Below are 27,305 nucleotides of genomic sequence, written 5' to 3' on the forward strand. Positions count from 1 at the left end.
ACAACGAAGAGAACTCCAAATGTTGAAAACACAAACGGCAATGAGGATTTTGCTTTATTCCTGCTGCATATGTGGGTAATATTGACTTATTCTTGCTCTTTCGGATCACTTAAGGTGGAAATGTCGTCAAACTCGGCAGACGGCTAACTTCATTAGCGAAAGTGCTACAAACAAGCTTTAAGTTTAACTTCAGCCACGTACAAGAAACAGCCATTTTTTTTCTCCTTAAATATGCCATTCCACTTTAAAAGACGCATAGCTCCTGAATGTAACCATCCAGAAAGAACTGCATTTACCCACAATCTTAGACCTGCGGTGTTGGGGTCTTGGTTTGGTCCTGTGTCTATTAGATGTGAAACTTGCACATTGTTAGGAATTGCACCACATTTAGGGATTGCTCCACAAATGCTTCCCATCAATGACACTTTGTGTCCTTGTTTCGCTACTTGGCCTATCCTTCTAGTAAATATGCTCCTCCTGCTACTTCTCAGTTTAAAAGCAACAAACTAGGCTTGCTGTAAATGTCCAAAATATATTAATTAATTAGTGAATTAAGCTTTCTTTTCATGCATCCATTGCTGACATAGGTGTTCATCTTTGCAACCACAGCGCATAAAATCTTAGCCAATAAAACCTAGCCAATGCAGAGCAGCTATGTGTTCTAAGTCCTGTCAAGTTGTGCTACCTTAGTACAGCCACCTAAAAAAACACAGTAGGTAGGATATTTCGAAAGGCTAGAATTAGCATAAAAGAAAATGCTCCCAGTAGAAGTATTTTTACATTTGATTCACCATGTAAAGTTTTGAGACACTCAAAAAATAGCAAGATTGTGTTAATGCACCCATGTTTTATCATGAAAAACGTAAATGAAAAATCGTGGGTATGTGCATGTGCCGAGCAGCCAAGTAGCACATATCGACAGGTAGCACAACTTTTCAGGTCACCGGTGAGAGTGTCATTAAACTCCCCAGCCACCTGCATTCTGAAGTGAAGGAGCTCCATCCAGTCTCTATGTAATCAGTTACAGTATCAATCAGTGATGCTCACAGTGGTGTCCTAACAATACATTTACCCCTTTAATAAGAATTGCACAGAGAAGTCTTAATGAAGTGTTGAGCCTGACAAGCCCCTGCGTAAACGGTGTACATGTAACCAGGAGTGTGTGTAGATTTTTTAGGCTTGAGGTTGGAGTTGACTTCAAATGCTTCAAACACTGGAGAGCACATGACCACCTCCCTCAGCCGGAGGGATAAAGTGATCAGTGATGCGTGCCCTCAATAACTGAAGACTTAAATAAGATGAATAGGTGCTCTGTAAAAAGTGAAAGTGGGGGTCTGAATGAAGAATGCTATCTGTAGGTAAGCCGTCCATTGGCATGACGTTTTGGAGCACTGTGGCCCTCTTTGTCATTTGCTTCATGTCCTCTTTTAAGGAAGAATTCTTAAAAGACTAGACTGCATAATTCAGGCCACGGAGATGTAAACAAAGCCCTTCACAGTGGTTTGATATGAGGTGGTTCATAATATAGAAACTTACTGCCCATTTCTTTACAATGGTACTGATAGGAACCTGGGGTCTCATTAGATTGGTCTGAAGCCAGGATTTGTCCTCATGCTGCTGTTTGTCCTTGCTTTATGACTCTCAGTTCAGTGAGGGTTTCGCTTTCATTGTCTTGTCCTCCTCTGAAATTGAAAGATTATCAGTAGCTTTTCTGTGCCTTGCGGAAGGCTTCTCTCTGATTGGTGGGCGCTATTTTTGGATGCTACTCTGTGAAAGCATATACCCTTCTTAGCTAGAAAATTAGGAGTCTGTCTGTGTGTGTCTGTCTGTGTGTGTGTGTGTGTGTGTAATATTTGCATCACACAATTGTACACCTAACCTTGGGTATCAATGGTTGCCATGGTAATACGTGCCATATAATGGAAATATAATTGCAGCAACATTTGTGCCGTTATTACTGCTTACTTGTGTTGCCATCATTTGCATAAGTTGCGGTGTGTAATTTAGAGTCAGAAATGATTTTATCTTTGATTTAGGTTTTGGAGTTAAAGATTCAGTCAGATGCTGTAGGAATGTGCTTTTCAAAGTCCTCTCTATTAGTAAACTGAGCTAATCTAGGACAGCTGTGGTGCTCAGAATAGATTTTGCTCTGAATAAACATTTAGTGCCTGGAATGGGGTTTTAAGTGATTGGCCAGAATAAAAACAGCTTTATAATGTCTACACCATTAAAAATAAAGGTGCTACACAGGGTTTCTTGAGAGATGCCGTAGAAGAATCTGTCATCTGATCTTAAGGTGTTTTTTACCCATTTAAACAATTTAGCTTTTGATTCCAAATGGAACCAAAAGTGTTTATTATATGGCATCGCTCTAATAGCCTACCTTTATTTTTAAGAGCATATACATACACATCATTTACTTGTTTGGTATTATAGTCATTTGGATATCAGGTTTCTGTGTAGCCATACTGTCACTCAATGCCCCATTTGAAAAATCCATCTGCCCTTTACCCTGTGCCACATTTCTAGATGAATAGACAGAAAGAAATGGTTGGAATTTACTCTCACCAAGAAGGGAATTTGATTCATTTTTCAATATTTCTGCATGCAAACCAGGACAGTGTTTCTGAACTATGGCACCCTGCCCTGTGCTTTTATTACTTACCTTTCTCCCAACACTCCTCTCCTGACTCATCTAATCCGTTAAGAAACAAGTTGCAGTGGGTGTGTTAAAGCAGGGCATCCACTAAAATGTGCAGAGAAGGGTGCATCTAAGAGAAACAGAACCAAGAGGTGAGTTCTAGAAGTGACAACCCCTTGTTTTCCTTCACTCTGGAAGTTCATGGAGGCCGTGGGAGAATGTTTCAAAGCAGTCACAGTAGGGCTGGGCAATTAATCGAAAGTTAATTGAATTCAACATTCAGTGCTTCTAATCGACATAATCTTGTCTATATCGAGTATATCAGTTATTTTTAGCTTTTTTTTAAAACTGTGTTCATGTACTGTCCCTTTAAAACCACGCTACCAAGCTGTAGTCTCATGACTCTGCCCCTATCTGCCACATGGAGGCAACCAAAGAAAAACACAGTCTGTGGGTTGGATGTGCTGTGTATGTATATATATATATATATATATATATATTTATGTATATATATTTATGTATATATATATATATATATATATATATATATATATTTCAGTGACCAAAGCACAATCATACACCAAATATAAACAGTGCTCAAAAAACAAGAGAGGACCAAACTCCCAGCTTTAATATTGGAGCATATTTACAGCACAAGCCTCATCACTGAATTATAAGGGGCAAAAATACAAAAACAAAATAATCGTTCATTTATCGTAATTGTGGTAAAATATACAATTAATCGTGATATTGATTTGCGTTCATATCGCCCAGCACTGAGTCACAGGCTTCATTAATGAAGCTCATTCAGATAAGAAGTAAGAATCCAAGATCAAGCCACTCCTGGGCGTCCTGTACTCGACCATTTTGTGACCATATTTTGCTGTTATTCTACACGTTTTTTCTTTATTATTATTTGTTAATTGTTAATAAGCAGGTTTGGTCTTAGACTCATTGGGATTCTACTTCTACTTTGTTTGCTTTGAATGTATGCTTTTTTTGGCACAGTGGCCCTCAACAAGTAGTGTTACTGCCTGTCTTAGTAGGTTTCCACCTTCAGTCCAAAAACACACGTTAGTAGGTGGATTGGTTGTGTGAAATGGTCGGCATATGTGTGTGTGAGTGACTAGTTGACAGTGTGATGCCCTGAGATGGACTAGTGTCCTGATTTGGGGTGCTAGCTTGTGCCCAGTGTTCCAATCAGGCTCTGGACCCATTGCAACTGAGATCAGGATGAAGCACCTGCAGAAAATGAGTAAATAAATGAATCGATGAATGAATGAATGAATGAATGAAGATTTGACATAGAAATATCACTTGTATCTCAGTGTTTGTTGCCTTTTTTAAACATCCAATTTCCTCACAAGTTTAGACATTGTCAGGTCTGTTCAGGTCACTTGCTACTTCTGAGACACACTAATCCAGTGTGAGTATTTAGCTTAGCACGCTTGCTAAGAGTATATTAAGTGTTTTGTTATGTTAGCTTACAGACGGATGGATAGTGCTGGGTGATACATGAATGTGGAAGGTCATTCTCTTCATCCAGAGTGATGTCGATGGCTGAGGCAATACCAGGGATAAGACTCCTGATGATACGAGCAACAGTTGTGCCACTTGAATATGGTCTGAAACCGCTAGTCCAGTTCAGGGTCGCGGTGGGTCCTGAGCTTACCCAGAATTACTGGGCGCAAGGCAGGAACACACCCTGGAGGGGTCAGCAGTCCTTAACAGGGTGGCACACACTCACACACATATTCATTCACTGGACACACTTTTGAGTGGCTAATCCACCTACTAACGTGTTTTTTGGACCATGGGAGGAAACTGGAGCACTCGGAGGAAGCCCACGCGGCCACATGGAGAACTCACCAAACTCCTCACAGACAATCACCCAGAGCAGGGTTCGAACCTACAACCCCTGGACCCTGGAGCTGTGTGAGAGCGACAGTACCTGCTGCGCCACCATGCTGCCCTATTATTACTTTGGTTGTTGTGTCAGTCTGCAGAATACAGCACTTTCCATTGTAATGCTTCCATGATATAGGTTTGATTCGTCCCTGTAAGGAATGGAAAACAGCAGAACTTATCCCAGAACAACCCTCTAACACTTTACACTCTTGAGAGCCCAGTCCCAGGTGTGATGATGAGGGAGAATCCCCAGCACACTGTCTCTTCGCATTAATGGCTACTATTAACACTTCATCTCCATACGGGACCTGTCAGAGGCCTAATGCGTTTTCCCGTAAACGCTCTCTTGGCCATGAATCTCTGCTCTAATGGAGTGCAGAAGGAGCCCTTGCTGGAAGGTCAGAGCTGCTTGCTGTCTGTGCTAGCACTTAGCTAGCATTGAGGCTCTGTTTAGTTTCAAGCTATGGGGCTCTTTGCCAGGTCCTCCGTGGTGGCACTGGCACAGGCAATACCAGGGTCTTTTGGAGGCCACAGTGTTCCACTGGCGTATGGCACACAGCAAGATGATGAACTATGCCTGAAACGTTGGCACCTTCCTTACATCTGCTTTGAGAAGCATCAGTTTAGTGCTATTCTTGGTACTGAGCTAAAATAAGGGTGGCGAATTTAATTCCGGGAGGACCAGAATCCAGCAGATTTTGGTGATTTCATGACCTCTAACTGAACAATATGGACAAAGTTAAGCTTGTAACATTGAAATGTTCAATGTCCATTAACTATTAACTGTAACTATTAAAAGTACAACTCGAGTAGCCAAACCAGCTCATTACCTCCTACTTGTTGATGCTTAGATCCTCTCAACATCTTTAACATCAGTACTGGGAAAGCAAATCCTGCAGTGATACTTTACCATCAGTGTATTAGTTTTAGTCTCATTTAGCCCCTTAATTATTATTAATAATCGAGTTATGGTCCATTAAATTAAAAAGGCTAAATGTAGTCTTGGATTTTTAAAAGTTTACTACTTCATATGCATTGTGTAATAGTAATTTTCATATAAAATAGCATAAATATTATATTACAGTAAAAAATACAGGTTAGCATAAAAAATTATGGAAGGAATATGGCTCTCCATTTTCCATTTATATAACTTTAACATTTTAAATACAAAGTGGGCTGCAGAAGGTGCTCACAAACCGACACTGAGTCAATTGCAAGAGTTGAAATTCATAAATTGTTGGCCAACACTTGATAAGAATGACTCCCAGACACTTGAAGAATCAATTCTTTGGGAATCGACTCCTCTTCATTATTCCTCCGTGGTGTTCTCATTGCCCTAACAACAATAAGCCAATGATGGCTTTATTTCCTTGTGAGATTCTGTTTCTAAATCAGAAACAGATTTGTAATTGCATCATCATTTTAGTTGTCCTTCACAGTATACCTTAGTTTTTAACTGCTGACGAAAATTGCAGAACATTTTGTCATTTTTTTCGTCTTCAACTGATTATTTATATTTAGTTCTTGTCTAGATTTGAAAAATCATTTGTCAACAAATACTGTGTCATAGTTTTTGTTAAAGAAATTAACACTGATTGCTAGTTTGTTTTCTACCTTGGTAAATTGTTACCTGTTGGACCTAGAATGCCTGTTGCGACAAAAACTACTCCGAAGTCCTGAGTTAAAATTGTATCAGCAATTTGCTTCTGGATGCGATGGCTCCTCCATTTTTCCTTCAGTTAACGGCACCCAACTGAGAACAAGTATCCTACCTTGTCATTTTAGTGCCATGACCCGACTCAGTCTCTGCCAATATCTGTCACCCCACTGTTGTCCCACTGTGACCTCGGGTTAAGAATGTTATTACGGACTGACCTCTTAGTTGTTGCCATCTTGATGTTGGGGAAAGAGCAATTGACAGCGCCCAGTGGAGACTTACATTGTTGCATTGGTGCCAAGAAATGTCTACCATTGCCTGTTGGCCCTAGGGCTGTCCTTTAAAGAAGAGGTCACTATGAGGTGATGAAGTGTACAGTTAGCGGCATAAACCATTTCCAGCACCAGAGGGACGACTGTAAGTACTTACTGCTAAATTGGCACTTCTTAGTGCACTGGGCAGAGCAATTGCTTTCACATGACAGCACCCAGGTGAGCAAAAATTCCCACCTTTAGATGGTGTCATGACCTAGATGGATATCTGCAAGTGGCTGTTTATAGTCTAACCTATGCTTGCCATTGGCCATGGTGACCTGAGGCTCAGGTTCAGCTGATTCAGACCATCCCATTCTATTGACAGTACTTGACTATGCCGGTTAAACAAGCTGTGTGTCCTTTACTGAACATCTGGGTCCAGGGTGGATAGCTGAATTCACTACCGCTAAGGCGGCGTCTTCAAATGTTTGGACATAACGCAGATGTTTAAGAAATGCTACCGTATCTTTCGTCCTAGTGAAATTTCCTGAAAATTAGCACCGCAGATCTGTGAGAGTCTCTTAAAGATACCTTCAGAGTACTTCAGAGAATTAGCTGTGGCCTGAGTCAGAGTACAGAGCGATGCCTGCGAGCATTAGCTCGCTGTTTCATCTCTGTGTGGGCTGCTAAGCAGCACATTCGCATTTGCCACGTTGCATCAGCAGCGGCTGCAACAGAGATGTGAAGTGAACAGAGCTGTTAGCGTAACGCGCCTGGCAGCCACCAGACATGTTCCGCAAACATGAAAGAGCCCCCTGTGAGAAGCACTGCAGACGCACTGCCCTAAATACCCGCTGCTTTACTAGCTGACGCTACAGTATGTTTATATATGAAGTCAGCCTTGAAATAAATAAATAAATAAATAAATAAATAAAATAAAACCCTTCCCTGGCAAGGTAGGAAGCTCCGGCGAATGCAAATTCACACTCCCCAGTGCCCGGTGGGTGCTACGAGTCAGACTTGAACTGCAGAGCCTCTTTCCCAGTGCTCAAACACCCTCTCAGGGGTGGTTAAACGGAGGTTAAGTGGATTTTAAGGATAGCGTCCAGAAGATGGGGAAAGCCCCCCTCTTCTCCAGTTCCCCCAGGGCGGGCTAGGCTGTGGGGTTTTAGCTGATTGACTCCAACACACGAGCTGCATATTTCATGGGCCACCGCCTGAGCAGCAGCCGGAGGACTATGAAAGAGAGCCTGTCTCTACAGCTTTCCCGTCTCTGGGAGAGGTGCAGGATGTATTGGTGGCTGACATATCTTTGGCTAATTAAGGGGAAAATTGAATAATCACCTTTACCGCAACACAATGGCTTTATTTTCACGTTTTGCTACAAAATTGTATTAAAAAATATATATATCATTGCTGTCAGAGAAAAAACCCTTCTATAATATTTTTTTTCTTTCACATTTTTTGTAATAGATTAGAAAAATAACAGCTATTTAAATTGTGTCAGAATCACACAAGAAATATACCATTTTTTATTCAGTTATTATTTTGTAAATCTGAAAGTTTATGTACCTTTTTCTCCTTCAGATTACATGCCTTAATGACTATTTTCACACACTCATCACATGGTGAGTTCATCGAGTTTGAAACACATGCAAAATATGTAAATGTGTGTACAGTATTTATATAGAAATGTAGCATTACTGAAGTAATCTGTAACCGCCTATCTAGTTCAGGGTCGCAGTGGGTCCAGAGCCCACCTGGAATCATTAGGCGCAAGGTGGGAATACACCCTGGAGGGGGTGCTAGTCCTTCACAGGGCAACACACACACGCACACACACACACCTACGGACACTTTTGAGTCGCCAATCCACCTACCAACGTGTGTTTTTGGACTGTGGGAGGAAACCGGAGCACCCGGAGGAAACCCACGCGGACACAGGGAGAACACACCACACTCCTCACAGACAGTCACCCGGAGTGGGAATTAAACCCACAATCTCCAGGCCCCTGTAGCTGTGTGACTGCTGCGCCACCGTGCCGCCCCGTATTGGGAGTAAATTAATGAAAACAAAATACATTTTTACACATTATACATATTTTTATATTCTTATGTTTAATCTTGTAGTATGTGATACAGTAATAAGTTTTGTTGTGATGGTAGCCATAACTAGCTTCCAAATCTGAGGCTAAGAGGAATCATCACATTTGCAGCATATTTACAAGTTAATAATCCTGTTTTTATGTGGTGTATTGGTGTTTACAACTGCATGGTACCTACACTATTCAACTGTTCTACACTATGTCAACGGCTCTACTCACCTTTTGGTACCTGGTTCCTCACAATTTCCTCTACCACAGCCCCCTACCCCCACCACCCCACCCTAGTAAATGTAGCTGGTGATGTAGCTGGTCACAGAACACATCACTAATGAGAACAGCAGGCTCTGGAGACCACAACAACAGTGGTGGTAACGTTGAGCATTGTTTACTCACTGTGTATCCGCATGTTGTTTTTGTTTTTTGAGACTGGACATGGTCCAGTTCAGATCAGTTCAGATAGATCAGTAGAGTTTCTCTTTGTTTCTTGTTGCACCATCCTGTTGGAATCTTTCGTTGGCCACCGATCCAAGAAACGTATTAGTACATCTTTAATAAGCTGCCGTTGTGAGTTGGATAAAAACTGTGGTCTCTGCTGTAGCTTGGAAAATTTACAACAAGCTAGATAGCTAGATGGTGCAGGATATTTGCATTGGGCTGTGGAGAGTGACAAATTCAGTCATTGTCCAGTCAGCACTCTGCAAGGTTTACACATCAGGTTTTAGACTGTAATCTGCTAGCTTGAAACCACAAGCAAGCCCATAACAAAAAAGGTACTTGGTTGGAGTCGTAGTGAGAGAGGTCGTAGAGTCAAGTAGAGTAGTAGTGTAGGTACCATGCAGTGGATTAGCACCACGTATCTGTTATATATAAGGGATTGTTGTACTTGTTGTAAATGGTTGACTTAAAAAGCGCAAGCAGTTGTTTTCTCCAATGTTTTTTCTTTACGTTATAAAGCAGTCATTAGACTCACAGCTAGTAGTAATTGTATCCTATGCCCAACATGTCGGCCCTATTTTTGATTCTTTATCTAATTTGAGTTGCACTTTGTGCAGAAAATGAATAAGCAAAAGTCCCCTGAATCGGTTGAACATCCATGGATGATGCTATGCTAGGCTAACTGATAGACATAGGTTGTGGTGGATATAACGATGTGCAGATGTTATATACAGTTACTTCACCATTTTGTATTAAGGACTTGACCATCCTCACATTTTTGTATGCACTGGGAATAGGACTGCTCCCAAGTTCGACTACATGAGGGCTAACTGTAATTAGCTTCATAAATATTGCTAAAATATTGGTAGCTAATTTCAAGCTGATTTCCCTTTTCTCTTTAACAGTGTATGCAAGAGCATTCTCCTCCCTGATTGATTATTGCCCCTGGGCAGAAATTCCACATCGGTGCATCCCTGCCTCCTGCCTCTCTTGTTGACTTCTCAGCTTCTGCACTGCTGACAGCTCGGTGGCATCGGATCTTTGGAGCGCGTGCTGTGCCAGACAGCACATTATTTTGTTTACAACGTGAGATTCACAGTTCAACGGGTGACAGCGACCTCACCTCTCTCCCCTCACTCGAGCCGTTCAGTGTGTCAGTGCCGGTGATGCTGTTCATCGAGCTGCGTGAGGGGAAGATCCTCTCTTTCTCTCTCTCTAGCTCTCTTTAGGCGTCCCCCAGCAAGCACAGACTCACTGACAATGGCTTTGGCCTTAGATCAAAGGGACATGTGGTGGAATGAACAAAAGGAGGTGTAAAAAAAAGCAAGGGGTGTTTAACCAAGCCGTGATTCTTAGTAAGTCTGATACCTTAATCTCAAATGCGAGGCTTGGCCAACATTGACACTTCCTTACCTCTTCTATTGGATTAGCCTGACTGAGGAATAATTTGCTTGGTATATCTTAGTTGATAACACCACTGCTTTATAACTGACAGGCAATGGTAGTGTGATTCTCTGCTTGGGCTCAGCACCATGCTACAGCAATAAGAATCCCCTGGGCAAGACTCCTAACTCTGCTTTAGCCTGTCGGTACCATGGTCACAATTAGCCACACTGGTTAAGAGCATGTGCCAGTTGCATCACAGTTTTTTGACCCTGTTCTTGTGCGTTTGTGTCAACACAGATGAGGATGAAGAAGATGAGCGTGCCCGTATGCCGCTCTCACCTCTGGAGCACTTCTTTTCCGAGGATGACGCGGTCAAACAGAAGAAGAAAAAGCCCAGCAAGCCGAAGGAGGGCAAGACGCCGAAAGTAAAGAAGAAGAAAAAGGAGGTAAGATCATGAACCTTTGCACTGTGAAATGGATCAGTGATTCCCAAGCAGTGTTAGCAGTTTGTGTTAGCATTTTATTTTTCATTATATCAGCTCCACAAACTATATACATAGGTGCACTTTGTGCTTCTGCGATTAGACTGCAGTCTATTGGCATACTTTGTTTAGGTAATGGATCATTCTAAGCGCTGCAGTGACACTGACGTGGTGTGTGTTGTGTTGGTGTGAGTTGATCAGACACAGCAGTTTTGTTGGAGTTTAAACCCTGTGCACACTCAATGTCCACTTTATTAAACACACTTACATTGTAAGTCAAAGACAGTATCTCATCTGTTGCTGCACATTTTATGTCGGTCCAGTCCTTATAAACATTCTCCAGCCTTCTTGCTCTTCCACATTCACTGCTTCCTTCCCCATGTTGGATATCTGCTGTATCTGTCAAGACGAGACACGAGAACAGCTGAACTTTCTCCAGTCTTAGATCCTCACATTCTCCTGGTGGGATTAAACCAATGTTCAGCCATCCCTCCCTCAATCTGAAAGCTGAAACAGCCTTTGCTGTATCACAGCAGTGCACTTGTGTGTCGTTGTGTGTGCTTTGCTTTAAGGTCCTCAGCTGGTTGTGATGGCTGCTGCAAGAAAATCTGACATCGCTGATAAACTTATTGAGGGAAATGTGATGTTAATTCTTACTGGTTAGGAATGTGATACTTAGGAATGTGATATGAATTTTCATAGGACCTTTTTAAGGTGGATTTAAGGTGTGAATGTGTTTGTGTGACTGGGTTTGCTGTCTGTGTGGTGTGTTCTCCCTGTGACTGCGTGGGTTTCCGTGATTCCAGGTACACTCTGGCCTCACCTCGACCCTGACCAGGATGAAGCAGTTGCTGAAAATGAATGAAGTGAATCTGTACCACTATATAGAAGTGTTTTATAGATTTTAAAAATAATGTACAAAAATATTCTTGATTTTGTTACTGTTAATGTGCATGAAAACACAACAGAAGCCCTGAGCGTGCTTTTTGAGCATGCAACTGTTCTCAGACTGGTCTTGTGGTTTGTGTGTAGCCTTTTCTTGGCCATGGGCCTCTGCTCTGCTGAGAGTGATGAAGTGTGGGAACGGTCAGTCGGTCAGCGGTTCAGGATCCGCTGTGATTTCTGAACCTGCCAGGCGCTCAGCTAACAGAAGGGGTTTCCTCCTTTTTTTTTTCATCCCCTCCCTCTCTCCCTCCATCCCTCCCCATACTTGTCCTCTGTTCTCATGCCCTTTTGTCTTGTGTTCCCTGGGCCCTTCCCCTCCCCTTCCCCCACTGTCTGCTAAACGCTCTGCTCTTGGGAGAGTACCGCTGCCCGCGGTGGTCAAGCACAGTGCCCAGCATCCGTCACACACTTTATCCCTCACACACAGTGTTCCACTCTGGGTTAAATCAACACAATTCACACACACTGTTGCTGCCAACAGAAGACCACAGTATCTAAGTGATTTTCAAACGTTGATTAATTATAATAAATGTCACTGATTGATTCATTTGGAGGTTTCCCAGTACCAGGTAGTGGACTTGTACAGGGATGGGGTTAATATGATACTGAACCATATTGAAACAGATTTCCAAGGTTATTCTGGGATGGCTCCCTTTGCTGCAGTAACAACTCAAACTCCTCTGGGCAGATTTAAGGCTAATGTTGGAACTTTGCTCTGAGGGTTTGATGGCATTCAGCCTTAACAATATTAGATAGAGATCAGTCGATGGTATTGGACGATTATTTCTGGATCACATGCTCTACTCCAGCTTTTCTCAGAGGTGTTGAACAGGGTGTCATGTGTCCAGAGAACTGTTCCTCAACCCTAACCCTGGGCTTTATACCCCACAGGTGGACACCTGGCACTGGGCATGGTGAATTAACACTCGTTTAGCTGCTCCAGTGCATCAGATTTATTTATTTATTTATTTTTGTTAATGGATATTATAAGCTTTGTGTGAGAGTAGCTGAATTCACTCATTATAATGCAGCCCGAAGGCCCTTTGTGAATATGTCGAGGCTGTTTTTGATCTATGATCAGTGCTGGTTTTGGACTAATTGACTTTTTGGCTAAGTATCGACTAATTGTTGACGAACTTGGAGGGCCGTTAATGGAAGCGCTGTCGTCTCTCAGTCACTGATCTTATGGCTGGCCGTTAATGACGACTTCTTCAGCAGTGCTGGTGTGAGGGATTTTACAGCTCGCAGAGCTTGAGGATGAATTTTTTACGCTGTGAGTCATGCTGTTTTTGGGCTTATGCAGAGGAGAGTGCAATATATCTTCAAAATACATTTGCATCTAATATATTTATATATATATTTTTGAGAATGAAGAGAATGAAGTTATTATTTTCAAAGGTCCATTGTTCCCCTTTGATCCTTCTCCTTTGTTGTAGATGCAAATGGCTTTATTTGGTTGGAATATTATGCTGGCTTTCTAGCTGTACTGTTCTTTCCTGCCTCTCTCTCTCTCTCTCTCTCTCTCTCTCTCTCTCTCTTCCTCTCTCATCCACTCCCTTATTAACCCTCTCCCTCCCTTTTCTTTTTCTCTCATACTTTCCCTTATTAACACTCTCCCTCCTTTTCTCTCTCTCTCTCACCTTCCCTTCCTCTTTCTTTCTTTCTTTCTTTCTTTCTTTCTCCCCCACCCTAACTTCTCCTTCTTTACTTCTCTATATTATTCTGTCCTTTCGCTCTGTCTGTTTCTCTACCTTTTTCTCTGTACACTCATTCACTCTTCAGCTTTCTCTTTCCTCTTCTCTCTCTGTGCTGTTGTTCTCTCTATCCTTATACACACAACACATACACACACTCTCTCTCTCCCTCTCTCTCTCACATACACACACACACACACACACACACACACACTCTTCCTTCTCTTTCTATCTCTCTGTGTGTAAATGAGATTTGTCTAGACAGCCCTTTAGAACACAGGCACTGCATCCACAGGGCCTCTGCAAAACAAGCTCGTTATGCAAACGCGTCTGATTGGGTGGCGTTGTTCCATTGGCTGCTGCAGCAGCAGGCGAGAGAGAGAGAGAGAGAGAGAGAGAGAGAGAGAGAGAGAGAGAGAGAGAAACAGGGAGAAGAGACAACCCCCCCTCCCCCCCAACAACAGCTCTGCACAGTTTGGTTACCATGGCAACACAGATGGACTGCTGGTGGGGTTGCGTTCTCTGCGGCAGCAGCGGCTTCCCCTGCGTCTTCCACTGAGACGTACAGATGCTGCAAAGCCTCTGAGCAACAGGCTACAGCCTCAACACACACTTTAGATACTCTATAAACACATGTGCTAGACATGTCCACTTAGTCCACACATGTCCAGTCATATCTGCTTCGGGTCAGCTGGTATTTGCGTTTTTTTATTGCTTTTGTGTCTTTAGCGACTGCTACTCACGACCAACTAAAGGGCCATTCCTCTACATTGTCCATAACATTTGTATAATAATAATGTCATGTATATATATGATCCCATGAGCCAAATTTTTGACTGTCAGCAAATAGATTGATACCTACTTAGCCTACTTTAACAAGCAATTTGACTAGCCAATCGCTAACCATTGGTTTAATGTAATAATGTAATATATGAGGACAGACAATTGACAGTGCTACAACAAAAACACACCATCAGGAAACAAATTGATTGCATCATGTGGTGATATGATAAGTTTAATATTCCAGACAGTGGCTATATCTTGCTTTGAGGGGCTAATTTTTGGAACTAGCTAGCATTCAGCCTTTTAAAAATGTTGTTTTTCTTCGGGTGGATGAAATCTGAATTAAAATCTATTCCACATTAACTTTATGGCGTTGATTGTAGAGTTTGTTTGAGTGAAGTAATGTTTGATCAAGAGAAACTTGATTTTCCATGATACGGGCCCTTTAAGGAAGCTGTTAGCGGTTATATCACCACGTATATAACCTCTGAGAAGAAAGAACAAGAAAATCCATAAGCTATTTTTCAGTAATGCTGTGAGCTTGTTAGCCATCAGATATTTTTTTTTGAAGAAAGATGTGGAACCCAGATCAAAGCGTGAAATTTATGTGTGTCTTCATCCACGTGTCCCCAGGTCAGTGTTGTTGAGCGTGAGGACATGTCCGACAGGGATGACCACGGACACAGGTCAGGGAGTGAGAGCAGCAGCTACGGCATGCTGAAGAAGAAGAAGAAGAAGAAGCCCAAAGAGAAGAAGGAAAAGAAAGCCAAATGGAGGAAGAAAGATGACGACGAAGACGACGATGACGATGATGATGGTAATATGAAGGTAAAGCAAGATGAGTGCATTTGGATCAACTTTGACAGGATTCTGTTTGATCAGAGTCTGTTTTCCCTTTCGCATGCTACTGTGAAAATGGGCTACATCTCAAATTGCTACCTACTCCCTACCTAGTGTACATTACAGGTGATACGTTTATTGCTTTACCCCTAAACCCTGAATAGTGCCCTCAATTACATTGATCTCAGTTACCTCTTTGTTAAACATATTATGGGCTGTTTGTTGGCAGGAGCCTGCAGTAGCCATACACTACATAGGGAGAAGAAAGCCATTTGAGAGGGAGCCATGGTTTCTCAAGAGCTAATAACAATGTATTAATGTATTATATGCTTTTATGAACACATGATAAATCATCTGTGCTCAGTCTGTGATTCAGGCAGTGGTCAGTTCCACTATGGACTTTTATGACTCTTCAAATATGGACTTTGGATCCAGGTTCCAGGCCGGGACTTTACGATGGCTGCCTGGTATGTCACTAAACCTGGCCAGTTAGGTACATTAGCCGTTGTGGCTATAATGCAATACATTCCTTTTAAAAAACCCTGAACCTGGAGCATGGATCCAAGGTCTGATTTTGAAGAACATGAGAAAGAAGACAACACTTTGATGTTTCCACTTGGCTTTTTATGTGGTCAAGTGAAATCTGAAAATGATCTGATCACTGTAAACACATGCTAAGGTGTAAACAGTCTCCAAGTATTGTCTGGTTCCTAATGGTTCAGTATTGGTGGATAATTGATGTCTCCTCAACTTTTTTTTTGAACCTCAGGAGCCCAAGTCTTCAAGTCAGCTGATGGAGGAGTGGGGTCTGGAGGACGTGCAGTATGCTTTCTCTGAGGATGATTACAAAACCATCACCAACTACAAGGCTTTTAGCCAGTTTCTCAGGTTCTTCTTCTAATGCATATCTAATACATACAGTACCATGCACAAGTCACAGGTACCTAAGGTTGAAATAATTTTTAATATTTAATATTTTAATACTCACAGGAAATAAGTCACAGGATTTTTTTTCTAAAAAACGTAGTATATGTATGTACTTTTTAAAAGATAATCAGCACACTTGAATAAACATAGTGTTTATTAACCGAAACTAGGATTGACTGAATATTTAAATAATACTGGAGTGTCACAAGGAGAGATTTTGAAATTCCCATCCAGAAATATCATTACTTACTGCAATAACTCTACTTGTTTTTATTTTAATATTAGTTTTGTTTTTGGACCAATAAACCCTTACTGTTCAGTTTTTTAAATCTTTAAATCTTTTAAATCATTTTCGCAGGTGCCTTAAACTTTGCACCACACTATAATTCTGTATTATACTCTGCTCTATCATGCGAACTTCATGAACACACAACAGTAGACCAAGGTCTGTAGACAACCTCGTAATAGCAGAAATACGTGAAATGAGAGACTTTGAAACAGTTAACGATGCCCCTTGCCAAGCTTTAGCTAGTGGGGTATAAACAAACCCAACATTGGGCTGGGGAGCATTGGAGCTGTTCTCAAGAGAGTTAGAGCTCCATCCAATGCTTTTGAGATGGGTTAGATTGGAGTGTGTGATCCAGAACGAATCATCCAACATCAACGCCTGACCTCATTAACACTCTCATGGCTGAATGCCATCAGATCCTTAGACATGTTCCAACATCTAGTGTAAAGCCTTCTCAGAAGGCTAGAAGCTTGGTGCCCAAGAAACATTTACCATATGAACACTTGCATCTTGATGTTTTATCTGTATCTCTTATGCTTTACATGACTATCAGGCCCCTCATCGCCAAGAAGAATCCTAAGATCCCCATGTCCAAGATGATGACAGTGTTAGGAGCCAAGTGGAGAGAGTTCAGTGCCAACAACCCGTTTAAAGGTTCCTCTGCTACAGCTGTGGCTGCTGCTGTGGCTGCTGCTGTGGAAACGGTCAACGTGGCTCCGCCCATCTCTCTCAGCAGCATCCAGCAACTCTCTCCAACAGGGCCAATCAAAAAAGCCAAAACCAAAGAGGGCAAGGGTGAGCTCTTTTTTTTATTTTTTATTTTTCCATTCTGGAATATGTGCCAATGGCTTAGAATAAGCTGTCCAACAGAGTCCAGATAAGGTTCAGTGGTCAGCGCTGTTTCTCTGAGACTGTCTGTAATCAGATCAGGGTTATTTCTACGATAGCTTCGGGTTCGGAAGTCAGGTGGAGTGTGAGGTTAGGTAGAATGGATTTTTCTCTCATAAAATCTCTTCTCTGCTTTTTTATGCGATGGCTTTGAATATTTGAAGCACATTTCTTGGCCTCTTCATCTTCTCCCTAATAGCCAGTTATGGTGCTTGTCTTATCCCTTGTTACTCATAGTGTAACCATGGAAACAAGTGTAGCGTAATCATGGAAATCAGTCTAGTGTAACTCATAATTGGGTCCAGTGTAAGCTTGGGAATTAATGTAGCGTAACCATGGAAATAGGTTATGTCTCGTAACCACGGAAATGAAAATATGGATCTATAAAATGTAACCATGGAAATTAGTTATGTTGTGTAACCATGGAAACGGGTTAGGTCATGTAACCATGGAAATATATAATGAAATCATAAAATTATATAATATAAATATGGAAATGGGTTTTCCCTGTAACAGTGGAAATATATCAAATGTTACCATGGAAATATGTAATGTAACTATGTAAAGAAGTGTTATGTCTTGAACCATGGAAATATACATATCATGTTACTGTAGAAATATAAAATGTTATCATGGAAATTGGTTATATGGTCTTACCAAAAAAATAAATAGAATATATATTGGAAATGAATATAGCATAGTTAATGGATGAACAATGGGAATGGATCACCATGGATCCCATTGTAATGAAACCATGGAAATTGGTGAGCTATGGAAATTCGTAACCTTGGAATCATGTAATTTGATGTAGCAGAACTAGGCAAATGGTAAGAGTGTAACCATGAATCAGTATAGCATACTGGTGAAAATGGATGTTGCGTAACCATGGTAATAGAACAATTGTAATATGGGAATGAATGTAACATCACCATGGAAAACAGTGTACCGAAACCTTGGAATTGGGTATAGCTTAACCATATAATTCATATAATTCAAGTCTTGAATATTGTCTTTAACTTTGCAAATGGATGTTACATAACCATGAAAATGATGGTCGCAGTACTGTGGAAATGGGAGTAGTGTTACCATGGAAATGTGGTCATGTTCGAAACTAGTTTAAGCCTCGACAGAACACCAGTGAGTGTGTTTAGTCTTGATTTTACCCAGAAAACCTCACTTAAATCTGTGCACTATTTCAAAAGAAATATATTCAGAGTTAACCGACGGTGATGCTCTGTTATAAATGTAAACACTTACTCATTTTGGAATGGTTTATTTGTTATACACTGTCATACAATTAGAAAAAACATTGTAGCTGTACAACCACAGCTTTCTTCTTGACTGTGTCACAGGGCCTGGTGCTAAGAAGAAGAGCAAGCCAGTGAAGGATGCGAAAAAGAAAGTGAAACCCAAGAAGCCCAAATCTAAGGCCAGTCAGAGTGGCAAGAGGAAAAAAGCTTCCTCGGTAAGAGCTAGTGTGCACAGATTAATCAGAATCACGGGCAGATTTTTTCCTCAGCACTGAATGCGCTTCTTTTCTGTTTGTGTGGAAAGTATCATTGCAAATGTAGTTGAAAGCTCTGGTTCGCAAATCTACAGCTACAGACTGTAGTACACCTGTTGCTCTGCATACTTTCTTAGCCTGGTATTATCCTGTTCCTCAGTAATCATGACCCAAACAGCCCCATCACGGAGCAGGTATAATGAGAGTTGGATCATTCTCAGTGCTGCAGTGACACTGATGTGGTGTTGGTGGTGTGTTAGTGTGTGATGTGCTGGTATGAGGGGATCAGACACAGCAGTGTCTACTGGAGTTTTTAAGCCCCTCACTGGACAAAGAACAGTCCACCAAAGAAACATATCTAGCCAGCAGCATCCTGTGACCACTGATGAAGGACGAGAATATGACTAAACCTAGCAATGACTGTGCGACATCTATTAGAGTGAGTGGGCAGGCAAAGTGTCTAAAATACCTGCAATGTGGAGGTACCGTGGGGTCATGGCCACGGAAAAACAGGGTGAAAAGGAACTAAAAAGTATGCTGAGCTAAATATAGACCACAGTCTGTAACTGTAAAACTAAAACGTGTACCTGTATGGTCGGGGGGCGGCTGATAAAATGGACAGTGAGTGTAGAAACAAGCAGTTGGTTTTAATGCTTTGGTTGATGTGTGTATATGTTTATGTTTATTTGTACTGTATATAACGCATCAGGTTATTCACCTTGTATGACACCCACTGGCCCAAATTAGAAACATGTGTGACAGGTTGTATATTGTTTTTTTCCTCTTCCCTCACAGAGTGAGGAGGATTTCTTAGACGACTTCTCCGACTTTGATGATGTCAGCATCCACAGTGCCTCTGTTCGCTCAGACGCCTCCGGGGCTCCCAAGAAAAAAGCCCGCCGAGGACGCAAAAAGAGGAAAAGTAAAGAGATCCCTCACTTCAGGCGTTCCCTTCTTTCCCTTGTTGATTTTCTTCCTTGTTTGTTTAATGTTTGGCAGAGTGTGAATCTCTTTACGTTTATATGTGCTGAGGTGAGCTGAGGGCTTACTTTGCTCACAGTGTTCACAAATCACTGATACTAATCACACAGAACGTGAATAGATCATTTTCAGTTGGAGTTTAATTACCTCTCTGACTGACCCCAAATATGGCCACAGTTTTCCTGAAGCATAGTATCTTTTTGGAAAGTTAGCGTAAATTATAATAATATTCCATAAAGCTACCCCTATATTCGTGGTAAAATATAACTCTTAATTAAAAAAAAAAACTTAAAAATACATGATATATTTTAACAGGTCAATGCAGAAGTCAGAGAATACATCTCCTTTATAAACGTTCTGGGCAAATCCTACCAACTGATTATCAGCCCTTAACTTTTCATCTTTGAGTAATTGACCTTGGAAATGCAGACATTCAACCAATTTTTAATGTGATTTAATTGTGTTGTTAATTTGGATGGCAGTAAACGAAAATTAAATCCGCCCTCTGTTCCAGTGACCATTCATTGTTGTCTTTGGCATTGGCATAGCAACACAAGCCAATCTGAATATTCCATTTCAGTAGCACTGAAAAAAAAGGCCCCTACTCCTTTATCAGTGATCAATGGGCTAGTTTCAGTTAAGGAGAGACACTGAGGGGTTTAAAAACTCCAGCAGGACTGCTGTGTTAAAGGTCCTGACCATTGATGAACAAGGTTAAAAAGGGGCAAACATAGTATGCAGAGCAAGAGATGGACTACAGTCTGTGATTGTGAAACTACAACGTATTCATATATGGTCAGTGGAACTTAGAGAATGGACAGTGCTTGTGGAAACAAGGTTGTAATGTTATGGCTGATTGAGGTACATAACGTTTAATCCCAAACCCAAATCACTGAAAAGGGGTTTTGGATGCTGCATAATGCAGTATATCCCACTGTCGTGTTAAAAGTTTTTAAATTTATATTTGTGCATTTCTTAAAATCTTTTCCAATCTAACTGAACTCAAATCGTGGTGAACTTGCGTCGAATGCAGCGAATCTTTCCTAAAAGAGTCATAATGGGATTGTTTTGAAGGCTCAGATTTACTGTGGTTTCCCTCCTGTTAGGAGAGGATGGAGACGGGTATGAGACGGATCATCAGGATTACTGTGAGGTGTGTCAGCAGGGGGGCGAGATTATTCTCTGTGACACCTGCCCCAGAGCATATCACCTGGTGTGTCTGGACCCGGAGCTAGAAAAAGCCCCTGAGGGGAAATGGAGCTGTCCCCACTGCGTGAGTGAGCCAAACTGGACTTTACCTTCATAACAACACACAGAAACACAGTTGCTTATCTTTTGGATAGGACAGGCCGTTTGGATGTCATGCTGATGCACTTGTGGCTAAATGGCATGAAGCCAAATGATCAAAAAGCTAATGCTAGTAGCACCCCCTTGTGGAGAGTTGTAAGCTTGCTGAACATGAGTGAGTGACATTTCAAGCTGTTCATCTGTTGTCTCCTCTTTCAGGAGAAGGAGGGCATTCAATGGGAGGCCAAAGATGATGAGGAAGAAGAGGAGGATGCTGCGGGTGAAGAAGAGGACGACCACATGGAGTTCTGTCGAGTGTGTAAGGATGGAGGGGAGCTGCTGTGCTGTGATACGTGTCCCTCGTCTTATCACATCCACTGCCTCAACCCTCCACTGCCTGAGATACCCAACGGAGAGTGGCTGTGTCCGCGGTGCATGGTGAGGACGCACTGGGCAACATACACACTTGTATGGTTTATAAGATGTTGTCATGAAAAACCTCTTATCTCTGAAATAGAAAAACATGTCTTAACTTATCAGGCCACTTTTCTGGACAGGGATTATGGCTAGTTCTGGACTACACTGCAGGGCCAGTAATATTAACTGTACAATCTGTTTTTATGATACGGTCACTCAATATAAAGGGCAGCTGGTATTTTCACATTGTGTAAAAAATGCTAGAAAAAAGTGTTGTCAGTCTGAATACGAACTAAACAACGTCCTTTGGGCATTTATAAATTCAGAAATAATCCTAATATTAGACAAAATTTGTTTGTTAATTGGGTTCTCTCTGTGTCTGTGTGGGTGTCCTCCAGGCACTTGTGTTTTCATACTCAGTAAAAAAAAAAAAACACATGTTAGTAGGTGGACTGGCTGTGTGAAACTGTGAGTGTGTGAGTGACTAGGTGAGTAAATGGTGCACTGCGATGGACTACTGCTGCCAAGTGCCCAATAAATTAATAACTGTCTATAAGAAGCCACATGTAAGGAAGTTACAGAAGATGAATGAATGGATGGAAGAATGAATAAATGACTAATTTACTGCCCAAATAAAAAATAGAAAATTGGTGCTTGTTTTTATGAACACAGTCATCTCTCTGTATCTATGGGGGACTGGTTCCAGGACCCCCAAATATACCAAAATCTGTCGATGCTAAAATTCCTTATATAAAATTACAGCATTTGCATGTAATCTATGCATATTGTCTGTTATGTAATCACACATGAACCATGTCACCTTAGAACTAAAAATGGAAGGAGATAGAACCGTTCACTTATGCTATATACATAGTATTGTTGTCACCGAGATTAAATAAATTACTTTAAAACCTCCATTTTCCTTTCCTTTTCAGTGCCCGCCTCTTAAAGGAAAAGTTCAGAAGATTCTTCACTGGATGTGGGGGGATCCTCCATTGCCCCCCGAGGCTCCTCCACTCCGAGATGGAGAAAAGCCAGATCTCATGCCCAAGCCTCCTCCACTAAAGGGTCGGCCAGAGAGGCTGCTGTTTGTGAAATGGGCTGCACTGTCCTACTGGCACTGTTCTTGGGTCAGCGAGTTACAGGTGACGCTACATCCTTGAAACCGTTCAATTACCCTTGAATGAAAATGAATTAAAGGACATGAGTCTGTTTAGGGTGCATGTAAATGAAATTGTTTTAGGGGAGTAAGAATTGGAGTGGATGCTACCTTTAATGATCAAGTAGTCCTAATATATTTAATACATTGTTTAAATCAATACAAATGGGCATATAGTTTGAAAGAATATTCTGTTTGAGAACTTATATTTATCTGTGCTTAATCAATCTGTTTAATAGGGGCTTATATATACACAGTCAATGATAAAAACAAAAATCTTGACCTCAGAATTACATATTTAAAAAGTGTTTTTTTAACAAACCAACAAATAATAAAGATGTGTGTTAAGTGTAGAGGATATTTGTGCTTTAAAAAAAAAAGGGAAAGGGTGCAGATTGTATTACCCAAGATATCTATAATTCAGTGGCAATTCAGGTCATTTCACTCTTGTAAAAAGTATATTCTCCTTGCTTCCATCTTTTTAGCTGGAGCTCTATCACACAGTAATGTACCGAAACTACCAGAGGAAGAATGACATGGATGAGCCCCCGCCATATGACTATGGCTCAGGAGAAGAGGAAATCAACAATGAGAAAAGAAAGAGTAAAGACCCTCAGTACGCTGCCATGGAGGAGCGTTTCTACCGCTACGGCATCAAGCCTGAGTGGATGATCATCCACAGAATCATCAACCACAGGTCAGGAGAAATGATAAGGAGTGTTGTTACTTCTTATCTATAGCAGGGTTGTTGGAGTGGAAGAAAGAATTAAATGCTGTGCTGTTTCTGGCTGTCAGGAGTTGGCTATATTATTGCAGCATTCACAAGGATTTGCACAAAAAAAAGACTAGCTGTGGATTAAAAGTTCATTGTGTACCTTTCAAACTGAACTACTCTTCTGATTAAAGTTAGAGAGACTTGTTATAAAGAGAGTGCATACAGCTACAAAACAAATTTAAGAGACGTTTAGGGAGGACGTATGAAAATGAGCCATTCCTCTCTTCTTTGTTTTAAATGTTGTTTTAGAACATTTGTTTGCTTGTAGTTTTTGATGTCTTTGGATAACTGTGTGGTAACCCAGATGAGTTCAGCTGCATTATTGACTGGGTCTGTCTGCGCATTGTTGCCTTCAGTTTTGATAAGGATGGAGACGTCCATTACTTGATCAAATGGAGAGATCTCCCGTATGACCAGTGCACTTGGGAGGTGGACGACTTTGACATTCCAGAATATGAAAGTTTCAAACAAGCATACTGGGACCACAGGTGAATACATTTACATTTATTTCTAGGACCAAAAGGTAATATCCGTTAAGGGTGGCACGTGGTGCAGCTCCAGGGCCTTGAGGTCATTGTCATGTGTCACTGTCTGTGGCTACATAAGGTTACACCTTATTGTCAGACAGGTGTGTGTTTGTGTGAGTGACTGTGTTAGTAGTAGTAGTTTGGTGCTCTCCAATGGACCTGCACCCTGTCCAGGAAGTGTTCCTGCTTTGCTCACAATGATTCTGGTTGGGCTCTGGACCCACCCCGACCCTGATCAGGATGACGCAGAATGAATACTTGTGTTTTTGTTGAACCAAAAACGTTGCTTTTACACTGAAAGAATGTAGTGGTGTGTAATGACTATAAATATATATTTTAGACACAATCTTTGAACAAAATTCATTTAGATGGTGATTTTTCTAATGTTTGTAAGGCTGCTGTGTTTACAGATTTTATTGGCTGGCCCCCCAACAGAATGTGGTATTTAACAAGAACTAGGATAATTTAGCAACTAGCCAGTGATAAAGCTTAGGTTTCTAGGCCCTTGACACAGAAAGCTCTGTCCTTGTCAGAGGTTATCGTTGTGTTTTATTCACACTATTAACTGAATATATATATAATTTCATACAAATATATGTACACGCTCATAATGTGTACATACTCATAGTTACTCATCTGTCCCGCGTTGTTCAAGGGAGCAGATGCTTGGCGAGGACCATCGCCCCCTGGTGGTGAGGAAAGGAAAGCGGCCCAAAGAAGATATGAAGAGGAAAGAGGCACCTCCTGAAACTCCAGTTGTAGATGTGCATCTGTTATTACATGTCATGGCTTCAGTTCAAATTTATAATTCTCATTTACAATAGGACTGACTATTTAGAAGCTTTCACTTTTGCTTAATCGAATGCCATGTGTGTTTTATACCCTCTATTATGTGTTGTTTTAAAGCCCACCATTAAGTTTGACCAGCAGCCTTGGTACATCAATGCCACGGGGGGCACTCTACATCCCTATCAGCTGGAGGGGCTGAACTGGCTACGTTTCTCCTGGGCTCAGGGAACCGACACCATCCTGGCTGACGAGATGGGACTGGGCAAGACAGTCCAGACCATTGTGTTTCTCTACTCACTCTACAAAGAGGTGGGGCTTTGTTAAGAAAGACACTCCACTTAATTCAATCTCAGATAGCTGTCTGTTAATCTCTGTGAGAGTCCCCATTGAAGTGTAGTATTTGAGATCTTTTGATCATACTTTTGAGTATAAGAATAGAATTGGGGGCATAGAAGATGTATTTTCGAACTTCTAACTTTACCTCCCCAATATCCAATGTTTGTCTAGTTTAGCACTGGAGCTACAAGGCCAGTTATCAAGTAAAGAGGATTATGTAAAGTGGTCAGCACTGTGCAAAGGCATGTCTAAGCATCACATACTGGACCCAACCCTCATTGTTGTTGGGTTGTTGTTAAAAGTGACATATTCTACCCCCTTTTCACAAGTTAACACAGTTCTCTGGGATGTTAATAAAATGGTTTTACATGCTTTGGTCAGAATACCATAGACTGAGCAGCCTGAGCGCCTGTCCCTTTAAATGGCAATGAGCCACACACAGCTCACCATCAACACAGCAAAAAAAAAAAAAAAAACATTAAGTGAGACATACAGAAGGTCCTTTTTTAGCTTGGCTCTCTTTTTTTCTTTGCTCTTGTTTTTGCTGGTTTTGCACTCTTTGAACTGGGTTCTCTTTCTTCTGTGTGCTCATAAAAAATGTCTAAATAAATAAAATAAAAACAGTTGCTGCTGTATCACTGTGAATTTCCCATTGGAGATTAATTAAGGATAATCTAATCTAATCTAATCGGACCCAGTTCATTTTTTCCAATCCATTCTTTTTTTATTCATTTATTTGTTTTTGCCCAGTTTTGCACGCTTTGCTTTAATCTTTTGGTCATTTTCAAAGTTATCTCATGTCTCCACTCTGGTCATGTCTCTTTTACACACTTTACCCTGTCTTTGCTATCATGAATGTGGGTCCAGCGCTGTGACTGGGGATTCTTAGACGAAGGGGCAATATAATTCTATTGAACTTGCACTTGTTTTGTCTCTCTGTTCTGTTTTGGGAAGCCAACAAAAACTAACTGTGTGGTCTTATTTCACAGTTTGTGTGTTAGCACGCATTCCAGGTACCCAAATGTATAAGCTAGGGTGACCAGATCTAAGGCGGCGAAAAAGAGGACACGTTTCGGGAGGAGAGGGGGGCCTTCACTGCCGTTGTATGCTTAGCTGAACCTATGTGTGCTTTTAGGTCCTTTTACACCTTTATTTGCCACACAAAACGTGGGAATTTCTTTTTTAATTCATCCGAGAACTTACATTTACGTTTCGGCATAGCTGCTCGAGATGAGGGTGGGTACTTGAGCTTTGCCTGGCGTAAACAAGGACTACTGACGTGCAGACTGACCAATTAAATGTTTACAGAGAAGGTTATCAACCAATAACGGTAGCTCTACAGTCAGACCGTCCAATCAGAAGATTTTAGGCTACTCCACCACGCCCCCTTCTCACTCAAGCGAACCAATCGGAGTAGGGGAGGGCGGGACTAGTTTGTGAACGAAACGTTTCTCGAAGTTCTATGTAAGCTCTAGAAAAACAAAATGCCGGACGTTTGTGAAATTCCGCCTGGACATTTTTTAAGTCTAAAAAAGAGGACCTGTCCGGGGAAAAGAGGACGTCTGGTCACCCTACATAAGCACAAGAGCACTACAAAGTGAGTTTTTCATAATATGTACTCATTAAGGGATGATTCTAAACGACTGTGATGGATTTCTTTACAATGGTAATGATAGGAACCAGTAGAAGTGTCACAGTGCCTACAATGCAGATGTAGCCTTTTTATTCACTGTTGCAATTAGCAAACCTCTCCACATCGTGTGGGTTTGTGTGTAAAATGCTGATAATTGCAAAATAACTTTAGGGACTTTTAAAGCAGTATTTCCTAAAGTCTTAGAAGTCTCTTGAGATTATTTAACAACTCAACGCACTTTGATGTGTGGGATGATTTAGAGCCGTGTAATTGCACAATGTAAATTAGCTCCATTACTTTTTAGCTAGTAGAGGGACTGCAAACCTAAAGAAGCTAATTTACGACACTAAATATATCTTGACTCTGTTTGTGGTAATTTAGTACCAAATGTGCGCAGTAATGCTGCATTCTGGCTGCCTCTCTCTCTCTCTCTCTCCTCAGGGTCATTCGAAGGGGCCCTTTCTGGTCAGCGCCCCACTGTCCACCATCATCAACTGGGAGAGGGAGTTTGAGATGTGGGCACCAGACTTCTATGTGGTGACATACACAGGGGACAAAGACAGCAGGGCAGTTATACGGGAGAATGAGTTCACCTTTGAGGACAGCGCTGTCAAATCTGGACGCAAAGTTTTCCGTATGAAGGTAAAAGAGAAGATTGGGCAT

General features: G+C 41.4%; 1 protein-coding gene across 3 annotated transcripts in view; it reads left to right on the forward strand.

Annotated features, from left to right (window-relative positions):
- chd5 (chromodomain helicase DNA binding protein 5) overlaps nucleotides 1-27,305 on the forward strand; it is a 50,894-nt gene that overhangs the window by 3,604 nt on the left and 19,985 nt on the right. For 2 of the 3 annotated variants that reach the window (XM_066670448.1, XM_066670451.1), the window contains exons 2-15: nucleotides 10,684-10,832; nucleotides 14,924-15,118; nucleotides 15,900-16,018; nucleotides 16,900-17,141; nucleotides 18,587-18,699; nucleotides 19,534-19,660; nucleotides 20,826-20,992; nucleotides 21,226-21,444; nucleotides 22,359-22,568; nucleotides 23,068-23,279; nucleotides 23,714-23,845; nucleotides 24,540-24,648; nucleotides 24,791-24,982; nucleotides 27,084-27,284. In XM_066670448.1, the coding sequence (XP_066526545.1) occupies nucleotides 10,684-10,832; nucleotides 14,924-15,118; nucleotides 15,900-16,018; nucleotides 16,900-17,141; nucleotides 18,587-18,699; nucleotides 19,534-19,660; nucleotides 20,826-20,992; nucleotides 21,226-21,444; nucleotides 22,359-22,568; nucleotides 23,068-23,279; nucleotides 23,714-23,845; nucleotides 24,540-24,648; nucleotides 24,791-24,982; nucleotides 27,084-27,284 (2,387 nt within the window). The remainder of the gene's footprint in view (nucleotides 1-10,683; nucleotides 10,833-14,923; nucleotides 15,119-15,899; nucleotides 16,019-16,899; nucleotides 17,142-18,586; nucleotides 18,700-19,533; nucleotides 19,661-20,825; nucleotides 20,993-21,225; nucleotides 21,445-22,358; nucleotides 22,569-23,067; nucleotides 23,280-23,713; nucleotides 23,846-24,539; nucleotides 24,649-24,790; nucleotides 24,983-27,083; nucleotides 27,285-27,305) is intronic. The other variant, XM_066670449.1, reaches the window with a different exon arrangement.

The sequence above is a fragment of the Hoplias malabaricus genome, chromosome 5, assembly GCF_029633855.1.
Source record: "Hoplias malabaricus isolate fHopMal1 chromosome 5, fHopMal1.hap1, whole genome shotgun sequence".
Taxonomy (NCBI): domain Eukaryota; kingdom Metazoa; phylum Chordata; class Actinopteri; order Characiformes; family Erythrinidae; genus Hoplias; species Hoplias malabaricus.